General features: G+C 41.9%; 1 protein-coding gene and 1 long non-coding RNA gene across 11 annotated transcripts in view; one reads left to right on the forward strand and one right to left on the reverse strand.

Moving 5' to 3' along the window:
* Positions 1-309: 309 nt before the first annotated feature.
* The window catches only part of LOC117867705, a 36,790-nt gene continuing 13,095 nt past the window's right edge, over positions 310-24,004 (forward strand). The window contains exon 1 of the long non-coding RNA XR_004643472.1: positions 310-365. This is a non-coding gene — a long non-coding RNA (uncharacterized LOC117867705). The remainder of the gene's footprint in view (positions 366-24,004) is intronic.
* The window catches only part of INPP5K (inositol polyphosphate-5-phosphatase K), a 32,358-nt gene continuing 20,694 nt past the window's right edge, over positions 12,341-24,004 (reverse strand). For 9 of the 10 annotated variants that reach the window (XM_034752931.1, XM_034752930.1, XM_034752933.1 and 6 more), the window contains 5 exons: positions 23,177-23,369; positions 19,977-20,114; positions 19,272-19,355; positions 17,160-17,264; positions 12,341-14,576 (listed from right to left, as the gene is read on the reverse strand). In XM_034752931.1, coding sequence (XP_034608822.1) covers positions 14,478-14,576; positions 17,160-17,264; positions 19,272-19,355; positions 19,977-20,114; positions 23,177-23,369 — 619 coding nt within the window. In that variant the 3' untranslated portion in view covers positions 12,341-14,477. The remainder of the gene's footprint in view (positions 14,577-17,159; positions 17,265-19,271; positions 19,356-19,976; positions 20,115-23,176; positions 23,370-24,004) is intronic. The other variant, XM_034752937.1, reaches the window with a different exon arrangement.

Genomic DNA, 24,004 nt, shown 5'->3' on the forward strand with positions numbered 1-24,004 from the left:
GGCCCTTCCACTGCAGCATATTAATTAAGGGCAGGTTCATCTGAGTGTCACTGCTGCAGGAGCAGAGAAGGAAATAATGGTGGTGCAGACAATAGCCCTTATCAGAGTGTATTTTTAGGATACAGAAAACACACAATACAGCTCAGAAATATTTCCTGTTTACACACAGCTGTACTATCTATGTCCAGAGATACATTGTTTTTCCTGAAGTCAGCTGAGAATTAGAAATTTCCTATGTGGATGCTAAATAAGGATAAGCTTGCTAAAGTTCCTTGGTAAACATCCTTCCTATTTTAATAGAAAACAAAAAGTGTACGCCGACAATGCTGACCCATGAAGAGCTGCCCACCTTATGGACAGAAGTAGTAAGTGGCAATTTACATTTAACATGCAATAAATTAATTTACTTTAAAATATATGTCAAGATACAACTGCTTCTTTGCAGGGAGAAGACAAAATATTCTTACCTCTTAAATCAGTGGCTCTCAACCTTTCCAGACTACTGTACAGCTTTCAGGAGTCTGATTTGTCTTGCAAACCCCCAAGTTTCACCTCACTTAAAAACTACTTGCTTACAAAATCAGGCATAATATACAAAAGTGTCACAGCACGCTATTACTGAAAAATTGCTTACTTTCTCATTTTTACCATATTATAAATCAATTGAAATATAACTATTGTACTTACATTTCAGTGTATATTATATAGAACAGTATAAACAAGTAATTGTCTGTATTAAATTTTAGTTTGTACTGACTTCGCTAGTGCTTTCTATGTAGCCTGTTGTAAAACTAGGCAAATATCTAGAGGAGTTGATGTACCCCCGGGAGACCTTTGCGTAAGAGAACTGTTTTTATAACAATTTGGTTTAACTTTGCGATTTCAGACAGTGGTTCTCAACGTGGGGTACATGTATAGAATACATTTATTCTAAAGTTAATTCAACAACTTAAATGGATTAAGCATTTTTACAAAGAACACGCCAAGAAACATAGCTGGAATCAAAATCTCAAGTATTTAATGAATGAAAGGGAATTGTGGTAAAGTGCTTTGGGCAAGGATCTAAGTAACCAAACCCTCCCTCCTCCTACTCTTTCTCCTCTGAACAGAACTGCATCTGACTCTTCTCTCCTTCACCCCTCCATGTTACTGTCATCTACCATCCATGCAACTCCTCCATCAGTCGTCCTCTCTGATTTTGACTCCTGGCTCTCTCTCCTCTTCTCATCAATCTCCCATGCTCATCTTTGGTGATTTCAGCTTCCATGTTGATGATCCATCGGATGCCTTAGCTGCACATTTCCTCACCCTAACCTGTTCATTAGACCTGCAGCCTGGTTCAACTCTCCCACTCATGAAGTTCACTCAACTTGGTTTCCACCAAGCACTGCTCTGTCTCTAATCTCTGTATTGTTGAGTTTCCCCTCTCTGATTACCTGGTCTCTTTCAATATCACCCATCAACTACCCCTAAAAAACACTTTGCCTCCCAAAAACACTCTGCCTTTTTGTGACTTCCACTCCATCGGTGTTGATGATGTCTCATCTGCTCTCAGCCCTCTCCTTCTATCTTCCATTGATATGGTTGTTGATTCTGTCCATGCTTCACTCTCCTTCACCCTTAATTCTTTTCCTCCTTTCCCCCATTGCAATTTCTGCCCTGCCAACACGCAGCTCAACCCCAACATCCACTTCCCCCACTCCTGCTCTCTCATTGCAGAACCTTTCTAGCAGAGATCCCATGATCAGGTTGACTTCCTGCACTACAAATACATTCTGACATCTTCCTAGCTGAACAATTTCACTCTCACAATCCCAGCACCTTTTCACCACTTTTGACACTCCTCAAACCTTCCCCCACTCCTCCCTTCATTTGTCTCTCCACATAGGATCTTGACAATTTTTTCCAAGAGAAAATTGACAATACACAACATTGACCTCCCTCCTCTCAGCTCCCCTCCCTTTCTCTCCTTCTCCCATCACAGATGCAGAAGTTTTTTGCGAGCTTTCCTCTTCTTGCTGACCCCTTCCCAAACCATCTCCTGATCTGCCTCATGCCCAGTCTGATCCCCTCCCTAACTGCACTTAATCTCCCCGCTCTCCTTTTGCTCTTTCCCCTTACAATACAAACATGTTTTAGTCCAGGGGTAGGCAACCTGCGGCACGCAAGCTGATTTTCAGTGGCACTCACACTGTCCTGGCCACCGGTCCGGGGGGCTCTGCATTTTAATTTGATTTTAAATGAAGCGTCTTAAACATTTTAAAAACCTTATTTACTTTACATAAAACAATAGCTTAGCTATATATTATAGACTTATAGAAAGAGACCTAAAAACATTAAAATGTGTTACTGGCACACGAAACCTTAAATTAGAGTCAATAAATGAAGACTCGGCACACTACTTCTGAAAGGTTGCCGACCCGTTTTAGGCTTTGTCTACACCATATAGCTTTTAGCGACATGGCTGCATTGCCACATCTGCTAAAAGTTGTGTAGTGTAGCCACTCTTTGTCGGCTCTCCTGCTGACAAAAAACTTCCATCCCCAACAAGCGGGGTTAGCTTTGTCAGCAGGAGCACACTCCTGCCGACAACGCACTGTTCACACTGGCACTTATCGCCGCAAAACTTTTGTCTTTCCGGGGGGAGGGAGGAGGAAGGGGTTTAACACCTCTGAAAGACAAAAGTTGTGTCATTCAGTTGCCAGAGTAGGCATAGCTTAAGTCTCTCCCAGCTTTAAAAAATAAAATAAGATAAAAAATAAACCACACTCTTGACACAGCTTGCCTCTCCCAACCAACTTCCTCTTTTCACCTCTAAGATCATTTAAGGTGTTGTTTACAATCACTGTCTGGAGTGTTTCTCTCCTCCAATTACATGCTAGACCCTCAGGCTTCCTCCCTTTGTACTCCACTGAAGCCACTCTTGCCAAAGTCTTTAATTACCTCTTTCTAGCAAAACTCAGAAATAGTATACCATCCTCCCCACAACCTGTCAGTCATCTTCCACACTGCCGCCCATGCTCCTCTTCTGGAAATCTTGTCTCCCTTGGATCCATTACTGGGTCCTTTTCTGATTCTTCTCCTACCTTTCTAATCACTTCTTCAGCACGTACTTCAGAGGATCCTCCTCACCGGCTCCTCCAGCTTTCTGTGGCGGTTCCACAGAGCTCTGTCCTTTATCTCTGGGTTCTCACATCCACAAACACAAATTCAGCTATCAACTCTATGCTTACCACTCATAAATCTATTTCTCTACTCCAGACTTCTCTTTTCCTGTCCAAACTGAAATCTCAGTCTGTCTCTGACATCTCCTTGTGGATATGCCATCAGCTCAAATTCAAGGTGGCTAAAACAGAACTCCTAATTTTAGCCTCCTCTCCAGCCACCCAAGTTCTCTCCGTTATTTCTTTTCTTAACCACCATTCTGCCCGTAACCTGGGCATCATCTTCAACTTGGACCCCTCTATAGCTCCTCACATTGAGGCTACATCTAAATCTTGCAAATTCTTTCTGAAGAACATCTCTAAGATATGGTCTTTCCTATCCATCAAAACAGCTAAAACTCTCATCAGCTCATGTCTTGATTTTCCCTCTGGGGCACCTGGCACTGGCCACTGTCGGAAGACAGGATACTGGGCTAGATGGACTTTTGGTCTGACCCAATAGGGTCATTCTTATATTCTTATGATTACTGCAACATCCTTCTCTCTGGCCTTGATAAATGCAATCTTGCCCTGCTCATATCCATTCTGAAGACTGCTGTAAAGATAATTTTCCTAGCCTATCACATTGACCATATTGCCCTTTGAAACCCTTTCTCTGAAACACTTCACTGGCTCCCCCTTCTCTACCACATCATACAAAAGCTTCTTGTCTTCACTTTTAAAGCCTTCACACCTATCCTTATCCTTCCTATCATCTTTCATTCTTTATCAAAATGTTGACTCCCTCCTCTGAGCAGCCCATGAGGCCAGCCTCCATCACCCACTTGTTAAATTTTCAAACAAGCACATTCGTGCTTTCTCCCAGGCTACCCCTCACACTTGGGAGAAGCTCCCTATAAAAAACCTCAAAGCCACCTCATTATCCTCCTTCAAATCCCTCCTTTACCATGAGAGCTACAAGAAACTTGACAATGGCTAAGCTGGTGGTGCCACTGAGACTGCAGCCTATTGTGCTGATCAATACAGTTTCATTGTATTCCCGTGACAATCTGTGGAATATCTGTACTATTTATAAAATTGTGTGAGATTATAAACTCTTTGTATTTTAGCAAGCTGCAAACTCAATTTTGAATGTGAGGGTTAGTTACCTTTTCTGTTGGCTCTTTACCCCCCACACTGAACTGAAATTTCAAAGGGTAGTGAAACCAGGCTGACAACAGAGGTTCACTAACTTGGGATAGTCCTCTATTCAAATCCAAACATCCTACACAAAGCATTGGCTCCCAACCAGGGAGAGGTCACCTAGCAATGAAGTCACCAATAAGGGTCTGGGATCACCTGACGAGGCTGATCCACTCAACCAAAGGACTGAAAGGTTATAAAAGGAGCCACAGGGGAACACTAGGAGAGCCACACAGGAAGTTTGGGCAAGAGGAGGGAAGGGGACAGCCTGGACAAGGTCAGAATAGGCAAGTTGGGGAGAGGAGGGGTGAAGCTCCACATTTCAGGACACAAATCACACAGTGCAACAGAAGGATACTGGGTGGCCCCAAAAGACCATGACTCCAGCCGAAAGAATGCTTCAGAGTGATGAGGAAACTGAGGCAGGAAATATCTATAGGGTTTATTATTTTTTTTATAGATTGGTGTATTTCTCATGCTATTAAAGAGAAAGAAATGGTCATTTAGAATTGTGCGTGAAGTCTGTGTTGTTCAGTGTTTACACCAATCACATGCCCTCTTGAAGAGATAAATCAGAAGGCACACGCATTTAGGTGAATTCTGGTGTTTAAGCAACATGGAGAGTCTGAAGGGGTCAGCACTGGTAACAGGGACAAGGCAGTTCGACCATGGAAGTATCAGCCCTCAAGACAGGATGCTAGGCAGAGTGCTAGGCAGGATGCTAGGCACCTTGAGTGTGCACCTATAGACAACAACACTGGGAAAGTGCATGGACTCTTCAGTGACTGGCTCCCATCACAGCAGTCAGGTGAGTGGCCAAGAGGGGCTGATCGACTGGACATGCAACAACTCCCCCATCTGTAGCTTGTTTCATCTCCACCTCTGACCTCTCATACTTAGATTGAAAGCTCTTAGGGGCAGGAAGAGAATTATCTTTTGTTCTGTCTTTACACAGTGCACGAGGTCTGGCTCATTGACTACGGATCTGTGGTAATACAAATAATAGAATATTGCCAATTCCAGGCATTAATAATCATAAGTCAGGTGCCCCAAAAGCATGAGATTAAAAAATACATTTTGGGATCCTTCTATTTACCTTCTAGGGTAATGATGAGGTCACATTTTAGAAGTTTTCTCAAAAACCGAAAGGGCTGGAAACTTTTTTTTTAAATGAAAAAGCAAGCCAATATTCTCACATTTCCATGACTCAAGGAGCTGGGACTTTGGGGACGGGGATGACCCAACAGCTTTGTCCAACCCAATGGATAGGGATATCCTGTCTGATAACACAAGCAGTGTTTAGTTACAGTAAAAGCTAGTTTGCCAGAGAGAACTCTGTAGGTTTTGTCTGTCCAGAAGCCTCAGTTTAAAAATGTACATGGGATTTTTTTTTTAAATCAGGATAAACGCATGGGTGGTGTGTGGAGGAGGAGAAAAGGAAGCGGAAGAGCAGCTCATAAAAACTATAAGAAAGGTATAAAAGCTTCCTTATACCTGTAACTCTACTCTGAAACCCATACACATTTTTGGGTCAACTGAGGTTGCTCATGAAACCTTATTGTTGCCCCTTTTTGACCTGAAAAGGTAGTCAAAGTTTGGGGCCCTGGGTGTGTTCCAACTGGGAACAGAAATTGGTGATAGTAAATAAACAAAACTGCATCAAAGAACGTACAAAGTCCTGTGTCTGAACATGGAGGGACTCTAAGAGCAGGAAACAGCTTTTTGTGGGTCACAACACCAAGAGCACTCTTTTAGCCTGCACCACAACACAAAAACTGCTTCCCAGGTTTCTTCCAGGGTCAACCATGTTGCTGTCAGCTGCTTGTCCAGGCTCTCTCTCTCAGGCTATGTCTATACTACAGACCTTACAGCAGCAGTCTTCTGTGTAGCCGCTCAGTGCCAACAGGAGAGCTCTCTTTGGCATAATTACACCACCCCCAACGAGCAGTGGTAACTACATTGGCAGGAGAGTGTCTTCTGCTGACACAGCGCTGTCCACACTGGCACTTTTGTTGGTGAAACTTATGTCGGTTGGGGAATGGGTTTTTTTCAGACCCGACTGACAAAAGTTTTACTGACAATAGTGCTAGCGTAGACACAGCCTCAGTCTATTCTTATCTGACCCCCGACTCTGATCTCTCTTCCACCACCCTCCCTACACCTGTACCCAAAACAATCGTCAGTCAAAATCTTCTGGGCAAGTTCACAAACCTCTTTTGTTTTAGGTGGAGCTATGGTTATGTTACTTGAAGGGTGAGTTCACATCTAACAATTGCCATGGGTTTTAACTCAACCCATTACAAGGTTTCACCCAGCTCATAAACATTATTTTTGGCATTTCCTAATCTGAATGCTTAACAATGCAAACAATATTCACAACAGGTGGGTTTTGTTTTTAAAGAAAAAAAAAATCCATAATTTTGTTTTCTGGCTTGACACCATTGGGACCATATATCCTCTGCAAGGTACAATGAAAACTGAAACAAGGGATTCCTGTGGAGCCCTTGCTTTATTCAATAGGTGTCTTATGCAACTGAAACATTATGTCAAGTGCATAGTTTATCATGTAAGCCAGTATGCACTGAATGAAGCAGAGCTTCTATGTGCTCTAGACTACAAAGAGAATGAGACTGTTCTTTAACGGCATGTCATATTGCTCAGTTAGCCATGTATCCACATACATCCTTCCTTTGCTTAGAAGAAAGTAAACTGTGTTTAAAAAAACTGGACCCTGGGTGCAAAGAATGCATAAAATTAAATTTTCAACTTTTCTCATAAGTCAAGCAAATCAAAACCAGTTTTCATCTGAACACTCAGCATTTCTGACTCAAGGCTATTTCACTGCCAGCTTTCTAAACCCAGCTGATTCAATATTAGAGCTGCTAAAAATAAAAAATTTTTAATGGAAAGTGAATTTTTGTTTTGCTACTACTCACTCAAGTGAACTGTTTTTGCTTAGGAAAGTTAGAAAAGATTAAATTCTAGGTAGTAACCAGACCTGGAAAAGTTCTGCCTGAAAAGTGAAAACTAAGTTGTAGGCACATGACATTAAGTCACCCATGCCCTTCAAGGAATCTTGGCAAACTTCTCCAACAAAGCAAAACAAAACATCAGTGGACAGAGGGTTCATAGTCACAGGAAGGTGAGTGAAAACTGATGCTTATAAATGAAAGGCTTAGGCAAACTTAACTGTAGCTGTCACTAGCATTCTAACTATATTTACCATGCAATCTGGAGAAAGAACATGAAAACAACTAGGGCCCTTTGGCTGTGCGGCACATACAAAACATTACTAGAGTAGCTTGCCACTAGCATGTTTAGAACGTTGTTGCATAAAAATGTGTGTCTGTCTGTACATCTTCTGAGATGAAAGAAGCTTCTTTGGTAATTTAGTTTTTCAAAGAAGGACATTCCCTCACTGCAACTTTTTTTTTTTTAAACCACATACTTTCATCAAAAACTTTTCTCCTCCTTGTTCAAGTCTACATGTCTACACTTATGAGCGCTACAGCTGCAGCACATGTGGTGAAAATGCTCTCTGCCGACGGGAGAGAGCTCTCCCGCTAGCATAAAAATCCACTCTTGCAAGAGGCAGACACATCGCCAGGAGAACGTCTCCTACCAGCATAGGGCTGTGCACACTAGCGCTTATGCCAGCATAATTTATGTTGCTCAAGGGGGTGGTTTATTCACACTCCTGCGTGACAGAAATTATGCCGGCATAAGATGTAATGTAGACAGAGTCTAAATGTTACCATGGATGGGGACTAAGGGAAGAGACACCACCCCTTCTATTTCTAATACCAATAATTATTTATATAGGGACTCATCTTCAAGGTGCTTTTACAAACATTTATTCAAACTTCTTCCTCTCCTTGAGCCAAAGGAGAGCCTCCTGCTCTCCTCTGACTTTACCTCCCCCAGCAGTGAGCCTGTAAGCCAATGGTCCCCAAACTTTTCATGGTCATGCCCTCCCATATCCAATTTACACCCCCCTGGAAGTCAGGGCTACAGCTCCAGGGGGGTGTGTGTGTGGACATGGCCAAGGGGGCTGGGGATGGGCTGAGAGCAGATCCACAGCTCGGAATCGGGGCCAAAGTAGAGATGGGAGTGGAGCAGGAAAGGGTGGTGCTCCCTCCCCACCGCCCTGTGGGGCTGACCTGAGCCCTGCAGTGCCCCCCCAACTTTCCTCCACACCCCCATGGGGAGGTATGCCCCAGTTTGGAGACCACTGCTAAGCAAAAAGCAACTTTCTGCCCCCTTGTGCATCCTGCTCCACTCCCAGCTGTTCACTCTCCATTAAGCTGCTCACTCCCTTCTAGGAGTTTCCCAGCCAGAGAAAAGGACAAACTTCTGATATACAAAGGACAGAGGGCTCAAATCCAGAGGAAGGTGAGGACTGACTTTTTCTCTGGAGCTCTGGTCTAAATCCGCCCCCAGTCTGCCACTCTAACCCATACTACTCATGAAAGTGTGGGTCATTTTTAAAAATCAGGCCCTAAATGTTAGTTCTGGAGTGGTATTTATAGCAATTTGGCTCTAAAACAGCTGTATCCTGCACTAGAGGCCACACTAAAGTACTTTCCTCGTTAAAAAAACCCTGAAACTTCAAATCAAAGAGAATTCTCTTCTACAGTCTGAAACAATTTTTCTGCCTATTTAAGGAGCAGAACAAATGAGCTCAGTGATGTTACCTTGTGGCTTACTTCTCTTGTTGATCAATATGCTAGAAATTGAAAATGAAAATCGTATTGGTTTGCTGAGTCAACTGACCTCAACAAATCTGGTTTATGGCAGAGATGGAAACACTTATCAGAGACTGGATTACATCCACAATTCTAATATGCACTTATACTATACTAAGTACAAGTGATCTGTTTTACAGACTCTTGCCAGGTTCTATTAAAAGAATAATTTTATTATAAGGCACATAGTAATTCATGTTACATCACATCTTTATAAAATCCTAGAGATTATGGAGATTTTCTTGTTAAATAGGAACAAAATATTAAAACAAGATCCGATCAAACAAATAATAGATATGTTGCATATTGGTCTAGCTACACTCAACTTCCTGTAACTTCAATAGGATTCCAACCATATGTACATTTTAATACTTTTTAGAATTGTAATAATTCTGAAAAACTCAGAAAGAGAATACAACTATAAAACAATCCAAGCACAACATTAAGTAGACTTTAAACTACTGTACACATTGATCAATTCTGCATTAGGAATCAGAGCTAGGTTTCATGATGGGCAGCTAAATGTACAGCAGTGGTAAAATAAGATCTTATACAATATATAAAATATGGGAGGTGAAGATGCAGAAAATGTCATTATATGAAATGACATTAGAGCCTCACCTTGTATTACAGTTATTGGCCAACTTATCTCAAACAAGACATAGCAGAAATAGAAAAGAGCCAATGAGAATGGAATGAGGAGACATCAAGGTTGGAGATTTTTATATGAAACAAGATTAAAATGATTAGGACTAAAGTTTGGAAAAGTAAGGAAATATGTTGTCTGCCAGTTGGGCTCCGTTTATCATGTACCAGAAGAAGAGGGCATTATGAAAACAGAAAGGCAAAAAAGCACCCAGAGTATTTAAAAGAAAACCCAAACACAACCAAACTTGTAACTAATGAGCCACATGCCATTTGTATTAGCCAGTTTTGGATAAACAAAATACCACAACAGACTATATATTCCAGCAATTTCTGTGAGTTAGCGTCACCTTATTTTCATCATCTGATACATTGCTTACCTCATAATTCCGTCTTTCCCCAAAGAACTGTGAATTATCCATTTTTTTTTATTATGTTTGAGCTTATATTTAAGATCTGAAAATGTTAAATGTGCTTTCATCTTCTCCCATACTAGCTAAGAAGATATTTTACTCCAGGTTTGCAAGCTGTTGTTTACAGAGTGTGAAAGACTTAAGTAAGCCTCGCCCATGGGCCATTTCTCCTCATACTTACTGATCAGAAGTTAGATCTAAGTCATCAAATCAGCAAAGTTCCAAAATCATCTGTTCAAATCTGAAAGTATTACTTAGGGCTTGTCAACACTTAAAACTTGTAAATCCTGTAACACTGTAATGCTTAGTGAAGACGCTACCTAGGCTGACTGGAGAACTTCTCCTGTCGGCAGCAGTAGCTAGGTTGACAGGAAAAGCCCTTCTGTCGACAGAGCACTATAGGGTTAGGTTTGTATAACTACATTGGTCGGGGTGTGGATTTTCCATACCCGAGTGACGTAGTAACAGCAACATAAGTTGGTAGTGTAGACTAAGACTTCTATTTCACTAATTTATGAAGTTTTGGAAGGGGATTAAAACAGCTGCACAGTATACGGAAGCCCTTTATGATGCTATTTAAAGAAAAGTTTCCAAAAATCTACTCTATTTCCTTCAGGGATTCAGAAAATTAAAACGACAATACCATACCAGGTCAAATGTATTTGTGATATAACCAGGGATAAATCCAATGAAGTAAATGGACATGTACTTGGGTTAACTAGGGCTGAATTTGGACATACTTGCCACCCACAAGTAATATACGCTTTTTCTGTTGAACTATCAGAGAACTTCTTGCTGACTGGACTTATCCAGAACTTCAAAGTGCTACAAAACCAATGACACTAATGTGTGTAAAAAACCTTTCCCCTAACTCAAAGTTTCTGATAGAAGAATGCTTCAACCTTATGTGGAAGACCAGATTAAAGTAGTATCCATCTGCCTACAACTTGCAGTCTGAAATTCAATACTATTCAAGAGACTCAACCCACTCCAGGCAAGTGCCTCTTGTTTTTGCTCTATATATCCAGCATTATAAACATTTTAAAGTTTCAGATGATTTTTGTACTCAGACACCCTTATAGGTGAAGGGCTTTCTGGCCCTTTAGGATCCAGTTCAAAGGGAGGGACATTAAATACAGAACTCCTTCAAAGGGGAGAATTTTATTTCAAGATGAATCCACTTTCTCCAAAGGAGAATTACATTACCCCTTGGGCCCTTCTTTGGAATGATTCAGTCCCTTACAGTGTATTTATTACTACCCCACTGCAGCATAATCTCTTAAAATACAAGTATCCAACTGCACACCAAAAATGGTTATCAAAGGTTTGTGTGAAAATCATTACAAGGGAGAATTCCCCCCACGTCCCCACAAAAAAAAAAAAAAAAAAAAATCAGTCTTCAGTTGTTTAAAATACAAGAAGTGATTAATTCACTTCATGGACTCTTCATTACCAAGATTCATTTCAGACTGATACATGCAGTGCATTAAAAAAGTAAATGGATTTAAAAGCCATTTCTAAATATTATACAAGTAAATTAGTATTTAAGAAAAAATTAAATTCCATCAAGAAGCTGCATGATACTGGTCACAAAATATTCTTTAAAAATCCTTTATGGATCAAGGTAACAGACAAAATTTAGAATTAATTTGCTACTGTATGTACAGTGCCTAACAAAGGAATCTATAAAAGTAATATAAAGCTCCTCACCAAGACCCCAGCATATTCAAGTCTTATGTAGTTAGTGGATAAAGAACTCACTGTTGGAAAAGCCCACAACAGATGTGACTTCAATCAGAGTCCTGTGACATGAAGCCCGCCCTACATTTATAAGGAGCACCTTCCAATTCCAATAATTGATCAGCGGTCAGCCCTCACATGGTGTTAAGAAGCAGGGGTATTGGGAGTCATGTAAACTTCCCTGTGTCAGTGTTCAGCTCCTCAAATATCCGCAAAGATACCCACAAATGGAATGTGTGCCTGAGCAGCAGAAACTGGATTTTGGTCCCTGCCCTATCACCAGCTGTGGTCGGGAATTTGAAGAACTCAGTTCCCAAGTTTTTTCCTCACGGGAAGCATGAAAACAGATTTATACAATCAATTTCAAATTCAGAAAAAAAAAGCTTAAAAACTACAGTTAGTTTTGTGATGCAGTAGGGGCATTTAGTATATTTCTATTGAAAACGAAAACTTTGAAAAAGTTATCTTTAGCGTAAAGCAAATTTTACACAACAATGGTACAAATAGGACAATACAACGTAATCTCCTTTTATAGCAGACGATCAACATTATTACATTTTTCATGTTTTATACTTAAGAGCTGTATTAATTCTTGTGCTGGTACACAGTATCTTCTGCCCCCACACTTGCTGTTGGCAAGTGAACAGTTCCCAGTGCCAAAGCATTAAGTTCAGACACTTGACAACATAAATCTGACTATATGGGAACTAGAAACCTCAAAAACTAGGTGGTCTTTAATCCAAAAAGCTCTGACAAGCTAACCAGAGCATTCTACATGCTGCTATTTCCAAAGCTTAAAGCTAAGGCTTTCTTCACCCAGAACATCTTATACACCAGCCATAACTACAGCACCTTAAGACAGATTCAATTACCAGGGAATTCACTTTCTAACTCCAAAGGCCATGTCTACACTAGCGAACTTACAGCGGCACAGCTGTACCGATGCAACTGCGCCACTGTAAGATCGCTCAGGTAGCCACTCTATGCCAACGGGAGAGAGCTCTCTCGTCAACATAATAAAGCCACCTCCATGAGCAGCGGTAGCTATGTTGGTGGGAGAAGCTCTCCTGCCAACATAGCACTGCCCACACCAGCAAGTCTGTCATTGTAACTTATGTAATTCAGGGGTGTGTTTTATATAAATTTAAATAAATTATACCAACAAAAGTGGTAGCGTAGACAAGCCCTAAGATAGCTAGCCAAGGCTTCAAGACTATGAGCAGGAAGGAATCCATCCTGTTTCCCCCACCTATTCTCCAAAAATATATACACCAATGTCTTTTGGTTCTACAGCTCCTTTTCCTGATCTGAGTTTTGTATTTTCACTATTGCCATTATTTACAATGCACTGAGATAACTAACATCAATTACATATCACAAGTTTGTATGTTGCTAAAGTTGTGTACCTCCTGTAGAAAGCAGAGAATGGCAGCAAGGAGTCACAACAAGTACCCTTTACTGGCTCTGCAATCTAAGGGTCTATGGAGATTTATGAATGGCCCCCAAAGTTTCATATAACTTTCACACCCCTTCCTCCCCAGCAAATTAATTGCAATAAGATAACAAACCATCTATTTTTTTAGCTTCTTTTAATATAATTTAACAGCCGGAAAGGAGGAGTTAGCATCATGTGACCAGTCAGCTCTGCCAATAAGTGCTCCATGGACCACAATTTGAGAACTATTTTAATGTTGTTAAGCAACAGCATTTAAAAACAATTTATTTCTGAAACCACATGATACTGGGTTGACTCCAAGTTGCCAGCTAGTACAAAAAGGTCTTTCTTGTCCATGGGGGTAATAGGCAAATTCCTCTATGATTTTCATTACCAATGAAAGAGGCATCAGAAATCAAGTAAAAGTTTGGTTTGCTGGATATGTGCTTGTCTTTAACATTTCAAACAGGAAAATTATTCAGAAAGATTATTATTTAAATGTGGGGCAGAAAGTAAAAGGGGTCAAAAGTCAAAGGAAAATCCACATGACCCAAATATGTTGTTTTCATATTACTTCTGTTGCTCCATAGTTGGTTGCTTCCAAAGATATCACTTGCTAACATTTATTCATCAAATTTCAAAAATACTTTAAAATAAACTCAATAATTGTATATCTAATAAATAAAACTTTGTTTTTAAAATAATTTCACTTAAATTCTGAAACACTAAAAAAAATAAAAAATAAACAAAGAAAAAAATCAATCAACTGCATGGTTACTAAAATATCTCCTACAAAAAGCAGGAAAGCAGCAGACCTGGAAGCTGCTGCAGAATGCATCTACAGATTAAATCACTGGAATAGAGATTTCCACTATGATCTCATGTTGGCCAGCACTGATCAGGAGCTGTCATTAGAGCTCTGGTTCCATGCAGGACCACTAGAGAGTTACCTCCTATGGCGACAATAAAAAGAGTCATTTCCACAAGAAATTACTTTCTATAAAGCGTTTAAAGTCTATGATCTGAACAGCCCTACCTGTGGGACCCTTTGCACTGCCTGACTCCATTTCCTACAGAGGAAGGTCTATAATTGCTAAGACACAGGGAAGGTAAGCATCTCTGACACCTGAATCAATATCACTAAGTTCTGACTTCAGAACTCATTATATGGCTCGGGACTGTGAAGTTTCTCTATGCCATTGATGTTTTCCTGTGCCAGTTCCTTCTCTTCTGATCTCCTGCTTGGCTGAATCTAAAAGAAAAGGAACACGTTTTTAGAAGTTTACATTTGACACACATTTAGGAACAATGTTACTCTAACAGTCAATATACAATTAGATGTCCCACACAGACTTGCTCAGAACTGAGACAAGTAATACAAATCGATTCCATTTGGTGATGAATGTTTCATTGAGGTAACTATTTGAAAGTATAGGGAACATTTTAAACTTGAACACTAAGGCTCTGACTATATAACATGAAAAAAGCAAAGGCATGCCAAACAACATTCTTGCTTGAATTTGCCAGACCTATACAGTATGTTGTGCCCACACACAACTGAGAGCCACACTGCAAAAGCAGATTGTATTGGTTGGTTGCAACCCACGGGAAATCTTTAGCTCGCATCCAGCTGATGTTCCTGCAGTCTGCAATGTTTTCTCCCTGATAGGGGCAGGAAACCACAAATGTTGCAGATTCCCCAATTCAGGCAGTCCTCTTCACTAGAGCCCACTAGAGCATCTGATCCACAAACATGGTCCATGGATATAAAGCAGACATCTTCCAATTTGCAGGGCTCTACTCTTCACGCCATCCCACAATGTAGTACTTTGAGTTTGAAAACCTCCCAAAAGCCCCGGCTCCCAATAGTGCTGACACTGATGTTTCAAGCATCCCAGAGTACACAGCCCCAGCTGCAAGACAGATTATGTATAGATATGTCAAAATGATTCTGGCAAAGATGCTGGTTTAGGGACAAGCAAGAAATAGTCATTTCATGTAGTCTATGCACTTGCAACGTTTTCCTCAGATAGATAACCTGCTGTTTATGTTCCAGTGTACCTGTATTCCTACAGTCTGTGAGGATGGGTCACCTCCTCGTAGATGAACAAAAGAAAGGTCAGAGGTACAATGAACGCCTGGAGATGCAACTAAAAAGACCAGTCACCTGGAAACCATTGCTGTAGAAATGTCCCATAGGAGTACCTAAGGGGAGCTCAGTGATGAACAGGCAGTCAGAAACCAGGTAGCTCTTAGAAAATTAGGTTAAATTCCCATCTTTCTGTGGGCCAGGCATCTAGGTGACAGTAGGTCTGAGGTTTCATGAACTGGAGCCTATGTGTGTGAACCAGTTGTGCCTTATTTCGCTGTGACATTCAGATATAATAAATACTCAGATTCCTTCTGGGCATTAGTACCTTTCTTTGCTTGAGGTTTACCACTACATTTCCCTCTTACATCTCACACAATGCACAATTAACCTGCGGAACTCATTGTCATGAGGATGTTGTGATGGCCAAAAGTATAACTGGGCTCAAAAAAAGAACTAGGTAAGTTCATGGAGGACAGGTCCATCAATGGTATTAACCAAGATGGTAGAGGATGTAACCCCATACACAGGGCAATCCTAAACATCTGATTGCCAGAAACCAGGAAGGGAAGACGGGTGGATCTCTCCAAAACTGCCCTGTTCTGTACACTCCCCCTGAAGCTCTGTCGGAGACAGGACACTGAGCTAGATCAGTGGTTCCCAAACTTTAACAACCTGTGAACCCCTTTCACTAAAATGTCAAGTCTTGTGAACCCCCTTCTAAAAATGAATATTTCCAGGGATTTCCTCCTTTACCTGAGTATAAATTATAAAAGCAGTGATCTTGGAAATATAACATTTGTTTTTATGACATCCTTATTACACACTATTATTAATTATTATTTATCATTACAGTATTTTTATTACATTATGAAAATGGCAACACGCTTCCAAGATCTCACTTTCAAAGCTTGTATCACTTTGAATAAGCCTGTTATAAGACAAGGCTCCTATGTTTCATCAAGGAGTATCAGATGTGAAACAGCATGAAGGTATTTACGGAGCCAACTCAAAGAGTTCCTCCTACACAAGCATTCAGGTCTTGAGCAGTCCAGGCAAACAACGCATGTTACAACAAAGCTTAAACTTGTTCTTCATAATAATTTTAAAAACAGTACTAGCTACCTATTTAATTTTAAAATCAGCAAAAAATATCCACCTCCCTTTCCATTTCTTATAAGGAGTCTTCAAGTTTAAATCTCCTCAGTGTGATAGATAGGCTTGCTTTGATTTGCTTAGCTCTTGGAAGTTCAGGGGCTCCAGGCTGCTGGCCCCATGCTGCCCAGGGTCCCTAGGGACAGCTCTGTCCGCCATTAGGGAATTTTTTCCCAAGAACCCACTGTAACATTTCGCGAACCCCCCGGGGTTCACAAACCCCAGTTTGGGAACCACTGAGCTAGATCAATGGTTCTCAAACTTTTGTACTGGTGATCCCTTTCACACAGAAAGCCCCTGAGTGTGACCCCCCTTATAAATGAAAAACACTTTTTTATTTATTTAACACCATTATAAATGCTGGAGGTGAAGCAGAGTTCAGAGTAGAGGCTGACAGCTCGCGACCCCCCATGTAAGAACCTCGCGACCCGCTGAGGGGTCCCAACCCCCAGTTTGAGAACTCCTAGCTAGATAGGCCATTGGCCTGATCCAATATGGCAGTTCATATGTTTTCACAAACATCCAGCTGCACATACTAGGAAAGGCACACACAACTCCTTCAGCATTATCCAAAACTCCAGAACATTTTACCTGGAAGGGCTGGCTCATACCAGCTATAGACTGCATATTATGGCTATAATAACAAAGGAGAAACTCTCCTCCTGCATGGGGGATCTCATCAGCACTGATGTAAACCTGTCAACATGAAAAAAGGAAGACAACCATCAGCAATTCCACTGACAAAGCAATTAATAAAAAGCAGCCTTTACCATCCACTAGAACTAGATCATAAAAGACAATACTGAGCCTTTACAACAGATCCACTGTATACATGTAAATCAGGGAGGGAGAAAAGGCAGTTCTTAACACTTCATTCAGGGGCTAGAGCTTTATCTCTTCCAGGAAAGTGCAAAAATGCTCAGTCTTACTATGCTGCAGGTTTCTGCAGGCTTCTCTCTGCTCATGATATGCCAGAGAGATAAAGTCATGGGCTGCCACTCATTACCTCACAATCTGTATTTTGGCTCAACTTTTTGTACGTTGACATTAATCTCCCTCTCGGTAAGACAAGGTGGGTGAGGTAATATCTTCTATTGGACCAACTTCTGTTGGTGAGAGAGACCAGCTTTCAAGCCACACAGAGCTCTTCTTCAGTACTCCAAGCATCACAGCTAAATGCAAGGTGGACCAGAATGTTTAGCCTAAGTAGTTAGCACATATTCTAAGGTAGAGTGGCCTGTTACAACTTTTGTCCTACAACTGCAGAGGAGGGGGGTAGCAGGTTACAGATTGTTGTAATAAACCATAAATCCAGGGTCTCTGTTCAGTCCATGATTTTTAGTCCTGGTCTACACTGGTGGGGGAGGGAAGGGGAGAGAGAGAGAAATCGATCTAAGTTACTTAGATTGACTTACCGTGGTATCTTCACTGCAGTGAGTCGACTGCTGCCGCTCCCCCATCGACTCTGTCTGCGCCTCTCGTGACGCTGGAGTACAGGAGTCAATGGGAGAGCGCTCGGGGGTCGATTTATTGCTTCTAGACTAGACGCAATAAATCGATCCCCGCTGGATCGATCGCTGCCTGCTGATCCAGCGGACAGTGAAGACATACCCTTAGTGTCTAACAGAGTTATAACTTTAAGCTCCCAGGCTCATCTTTTGAATGTGTTGCGCTGGTTTCTTTTGAGGATGAAGACTGATAGGTTATAGAGCGATCACTTTGTGAAAAGTGTTCACCCACAGAATAGGATGTTTTTGCCTTTTATCATTTTCCTCTGAGAGTTCATTCAAAAAGCATAGAGATTGTCTGGTTTCACACACGTCGTTGTTGATGAGGTATGCCACATGTTATGACAGGTATTTTTAGGATCCATGGGTCTTGAAAGGTGTGGTTTGCATTGGTTGTTCCGGCAGGGTATGGTGAGGCTTGGAGTTGGTGTGACCTGATCTGTGGGGAGTTTGCTTCCGATTATGAGCTTGAAGAGGCTGGCAGACTGTCTGAAGGCCTGAAGCGTGGGTGAACACTTTTCACAAAGCAATCGAGACCTATCAGTCTTCATCCTCAAGGAAATCTGCATAATACTTTCAAAAGATGAGCCTGGGAGCTTACTCTGCTAGACACTAAAAATCATGGACTGAACAGAGACCCTGGGTATATGGTTTATTATTACAATAATCTGTAACCGACTAACCCCCTGCTTTTGTCCTCTAATAAATTTGTTAGTCTCTAAGGTGCCACAAGTACTCCTGTTCTTTTTGTGGATACAGACTAACACAGCTGCTACTCTGAAAATTGCAGAGGTGTTAACAGGCCACTCTACCTTGAATGTCCCCTTAGAATATATGCTAACTACCTGTGCTAAACAATCTGTTCTGCCTTGCATTTAGCTGCAACACTTGGAGACCTTTCCCAGACCTGAAGAAGAGCTCTGTGTGGCTTCAAAGCTTGTCTCTCTCACCAGCAGAAGTTGTTCTAATCAAAGATATTAACTTACCCACCTTGTGTCTCCAATATCTCTCAGTTGGAGTGGTGAAGATGGGATACAAAGACCTACTCCATTACCAGCTAGCATTCCTTCAGTTGAAGAAAGATTACTCTTATACAGAGCCTTGAAAATGAGCACGGGGAAAAACAACAGAGGCAGGAGCCCTTGAACCCAACAATATTAGAAGCCCACACTAAAATAAATGGTAATTCCCTCACTTGAGTAACATCTTCACTGGACGAAATTTCATCATCTTTTACCCAGGCATAGGTCACATAGTCATTCACATGCCTGAATGCCACCTGCAGGGGAAGACAGAAGCCATCAGCTCTCTAAAAAGTAAAGCAAGACAAACTGGACATGGAAAACCTGAGAGTAAGATATCTGCTTTTTAGTATATGTTACTATAATTCTAACTAAAAACATTCATTTTAAAAATTAAATTATTTTCAAAACATGCGCTGAGCATTAGTCAGCAATTTATCATGCGTGAGTGAGAGATTTCTGTACCCTAATCTCTCTACCTTCTTCCGTCCATTTCTGTTCTCCCGTGCTACATTATACCAGCAGGCAGGGGCACTTTGGGGAAGGGATCATTCTTCACTATGTCTCATACCTAGAACATTTTGCATAAATAATAATTTATCACACTTTACAAAATATTATTTCTAGGGATGTTAAAAATCTTTATTTTTCTGTCCACCTAGGCATTGTACCAAATAACTAATAATTCAAGAGTTGGTTCCAGGCATATTGAAGCTATCAGCGACCAGTGACACTAGAGAATAACTTGCATATTAGGTCTCTAACTAAGGGAAGCATGCAATGCCAAATGAACTACTTCCCCATATCCAACCCCCCATCTGCATTACTGCAAAGGCATTTTCATTCTGCAGAGAGGCATGATATTCTGGTAATGTCACCTGGTAGAGCCCAATCCAGTCCCAGGTACTGCTTGGAAATTCAGATACCGTGGAATAGCTGATTAGAACATCCTGTGCAGCATTCCACTCACCCTCAGGATTCAGAGTGACCAATGGAGTGGAAAAAAGGGGCTTTATCTAGACAAAAAGGAAGACTGTTTTAAATAATGCATCTCTTTATATCCATCAGTTAGGCCTGGTCTACACTGAAAAATGGTATTTACCTAGTTACGTTCCTTAACGGTGTGAAAAATTAGTTAGATCGACCGACCCCTCAGCTAGGTCGACAGCAGAATTCTTCTGACGACTTAGTTACCACCTCTTGGAGAGGTGGATTAATTACAGAAATGGAAAAAAAGCCTTCCAACCATGTACGAAGTGTCTACGTTGGCACAATTGTGCCACTGTAGCATCTGTAGTGCAGACCAGGGATTCTCAACCTTTTTCTTTCTGAGGCCCCTCCAACATGCTATAAAGACTCCAGGCCCAGGGAACAGAGGGGAAGGTGGGTGGGCTCTGGCATATTTTGACTTCTACTGGGGGGGGGGGGGGGGGGGGGGGGGAGAGGGGGGAGGAGGAGGGCCTGGTGGGGCTCGAGCCAGCTCTGCACCGTGGGGCCAGAGGAGGGAGCCCCACCTCCACTCCCAACTCACCTCAGTGGGCCATGTCTGGGTTGGGGAGGCGCAACCAAATATTATAACTCAAAGGTGGGGGGAGGGGATCAGCATAAAAAGTTTGAAAACTGCTCAGGGTGCAGGCAGGGGGCAGCTAGGAGCTGTGTGCAGGAAGAGGGGTAGCTAGAGGCTGTGTGAAGGCAGGGGGATGGCTCAGGGTGCCGGGAGAGGGATAGCTAGAGGCTGTGTGAAGGCAGGGGGTTGACTCAGGGTGCCGGGAGAGGGGTAGCTAGAGGTTGGGTGCCAGAGGGCCCCCCCTGCAGTCACTGCTCCCCAAAGGCTCTCCAGGCCCCAGAGCTAGATCCCTCCTCTCAGGCAGCTCTTACTGGCTGCGCAAGCAGAGGGCTGGAAGCGGAGGAGCAGCCACAGCCCTGGGCAGCAGCAGCAGGAGATGGGGGAGCTCCATGGCACCAGCCAGAACAGCAGCTGCCTCACACTGCCTGGCTTCAGCTTCCCACCTGCAACCTGGCCGGGGGCGGGACCCTGAGGGGTGCTGAGCCTCCCCGGGACTGTCCCACTCTGGTTAAGGCACTGCAGTTTTGGAAGGGGGGGGCCAATGGCCCCTCATGCCCACCCCAACTCCTCCCACGGGACTATGGGACCCCCTGAAACTGGCTCACAGCCCCCCAGTTGAGAACTGCTGGTGTAGACTAGCCCCCAATATTTTACCTTTAGTTCTCAGCAAGATCTGTTGTGGGCCCTTAGTTGCATAAGGAGAAGGGGAACATTTGATGGGGTAACCAGATGGATTGGGGGGAGGGGGGGGAGATAGTAGACATCACATAGCTGGACTTCAGTAAGGTTTCTGATAGTCTCACATGACATTCTCATAAGCAAACTACGCAAATATGGTCTAAGTAAAGTTACTATAAGGTGGGTTCACAACTAAATGAAAAACTGTTCTCAAAGAGTAATCGTCAATTGTTTGCTGTCAAATGGGAAGGACATACACCTCTACCCTGATATAATGCTGTCCTTGGGAGCCAAAAAATCTTACCGCATTATAGGTGAAACCGTGTTATCTCGAACTTGCTTTGATCTGCCGGAGTGCGCAGCCCCGCCCCCAGGAGCACTGCTTTACCGCGTTCTATTCGAATTCGTGTTATATTTGGTCACATTATATCGGGGTAGAGGTGTATTAAGTGGGGTCCCGCAGAGCTTTATCCTGGGTCCAACACCGTTCAGTATTTTAATTTACAATGTAGATGATGGAGTGAGAGTGTGCTTATAAAATCTGCAGATGTGACCAAGCGGAGGGGGGGAGGGGGGAAGAGGGAGGGTAAGAGAGGCTGCAAACACTCTGGAGGACCAGATTAGAATTCAAAATTATTTTAATAAATTGGAGAATTGGTCTGAAATCAACAAGATGAAATTCAATAAAGACAAGTGCAAGTACTACACATAGGAAAGGAAAATTAAACAAACATACTTATACAGAAAAAGGGAAAATAACTGGCTACGCAGCAGTATGTCAGAAAAGGATCTGGGGGTTATAGCAGACTACAAATTGAATATGAGCCAATAGTGTGATGCTGATATGAAAAAGGAAAATGTCATTCTGGGATGTATTAATGGGAGTGTCATATGTAAGAACAAGAAATAACTGTTCAGCACTATTCAGCAGTGGGGAGGCCTCAGCTAGAATTCTGTGTCCTTTAAGAAAAAAGTGAACAAACTGAAGTGAGTCCCAGAGGAGAGCTACAAAAATAAGAGGTTTAGAAAACATGACCTGTGAAGAAAGGGAGAAAGAACTGGGCATGTTAGGCTAGAGAAGAGACAGATGGAGGGGAGGAGGAGGAGGGATGATAACAGTCTTCAAATATGTAAAAAGTTGTTATAAAAAGGACAATAATCCATTGTTCTCCATATCAGGGCAAAACAGGAAGTAATTTGCTTAGTTTGCAGCAAGGGAGATTTAGGTTGGATATCAGGAAAAGCTTTCTAACTAAAATGATAGTTAAGCACTCAAACAGGTTACCTGTTATAGAGGTTGTAGAACCCCCATCACTGTTGAGACCAGGATAGTAAAACAACTGTCAGTGTTAGTCTAGGTATACTTAATCCTGCCTGAGTGTGGAGTGATGGACTAGATGACCACTTGAGGGCCTTCTCAGCTCTACATTTCTATGATTATATGCAGGAGCAAAGGCTTAATAAAAGTTCTAGAATCCCTGAAATACCTACTTCACTCTGTGCGACTTGCCTCTCAGGAAGAGGAAGCCATTAAGGAAGAGAAATTCTCAACCTGAGTCATGAACCTAAAAGTCTGAGGATGAAGAAGCCTTTGCTCATTTGTAAAAAAAAAGCCAGTGCAAACAAATTCTGTAATCCATAAGAAAATGTCTGTGTGACTGCAACCAGCAGGGCTTCATCTTGTTGTGTTTGTCATATTTCTGCTTATGACTTACATAAAATGATTCAGAGAATTAAATTCCGTAAATTAGAATTAATTTTAGTTTTGCCTTTAAGATTACCATTTCTTAATGGGGAGATATTGGCTCCAGAATTATAAAAATGGAACAATACCTGAAGCCCAAAGGTTCCTGTTACAGGTTTGTGATCACTGATGCCATAGCTCATGTGACTGATATAGTTATTCAGGGTCACAGAGATTGTCTGCTCTCCTTCAGACAAATCTCCATCCTCTGATGGATGCTGGGAGAGATTCTTCACCCTCCAAAGAATTCGATCTGTCCATGCTGGCTTCCGTTTCTTCCCACTACAAGGAGTATAAGCAGAGTGGATGAAAAGAGAAGAAAAAACAGTGGCCAAAAGCTACAACGTTATGTAACTATAGAACATCTAATTCAAAGTTGATCCAAAATTGTCAAAAATTATTATAACATTCAAAGCAATCACATCTCAACTTCATTTTACAATTCTGCTCTAGCATGCACTACAACCAGACCCACGGTTTATTTTATTTCAATTGAACTCCACTGTAAGAGATCAGCTTTCATGGGTCCCTCTAACTGGAAAGAAATAAAATGAAGGAGTGTGGGATTGGATTAGTCAGTCAGTTTCATACAGGAAATGATGCTTTCTCCTAGAACTCACTCCAAGAACATGCAAGAGTCTACAGTTAATGCAGAAACTGTCCTGACCTCAAGCCAATGGCCATCCTTGGGGAGGGTACAGCACCCGTCAGACACTTCCTGCCTTTTGCTGAGTTGTGTCACATGTCGAGTATTTTTTTTATATATTCTTGGTTCCAATATTTTTAAAAGAACAGGAATAATTTTGTATTAATAGCCATCTGGAGAGCTTCACTGATGCTAATTATGTAGCTAGTAGCTTTTCCATACTATTATCACCTGTTATGTAGAAGAGAGACAGCAATGGATTCTGGCAAGC

This window comes from Trachemys scripta, chromosome 18, assembly GCF_013100865.1.
Source record: "Trachemys scripta elegans isolate TJP31775 chromosome 18, CAS_Tse_1.0, whole genome shotgun sequence".
Classification (NCBI taxonomy): Eukaryota; Metazoa; Chordata; order Testudines; family Emydidae; genus Trachemys; species Trachemys scripta.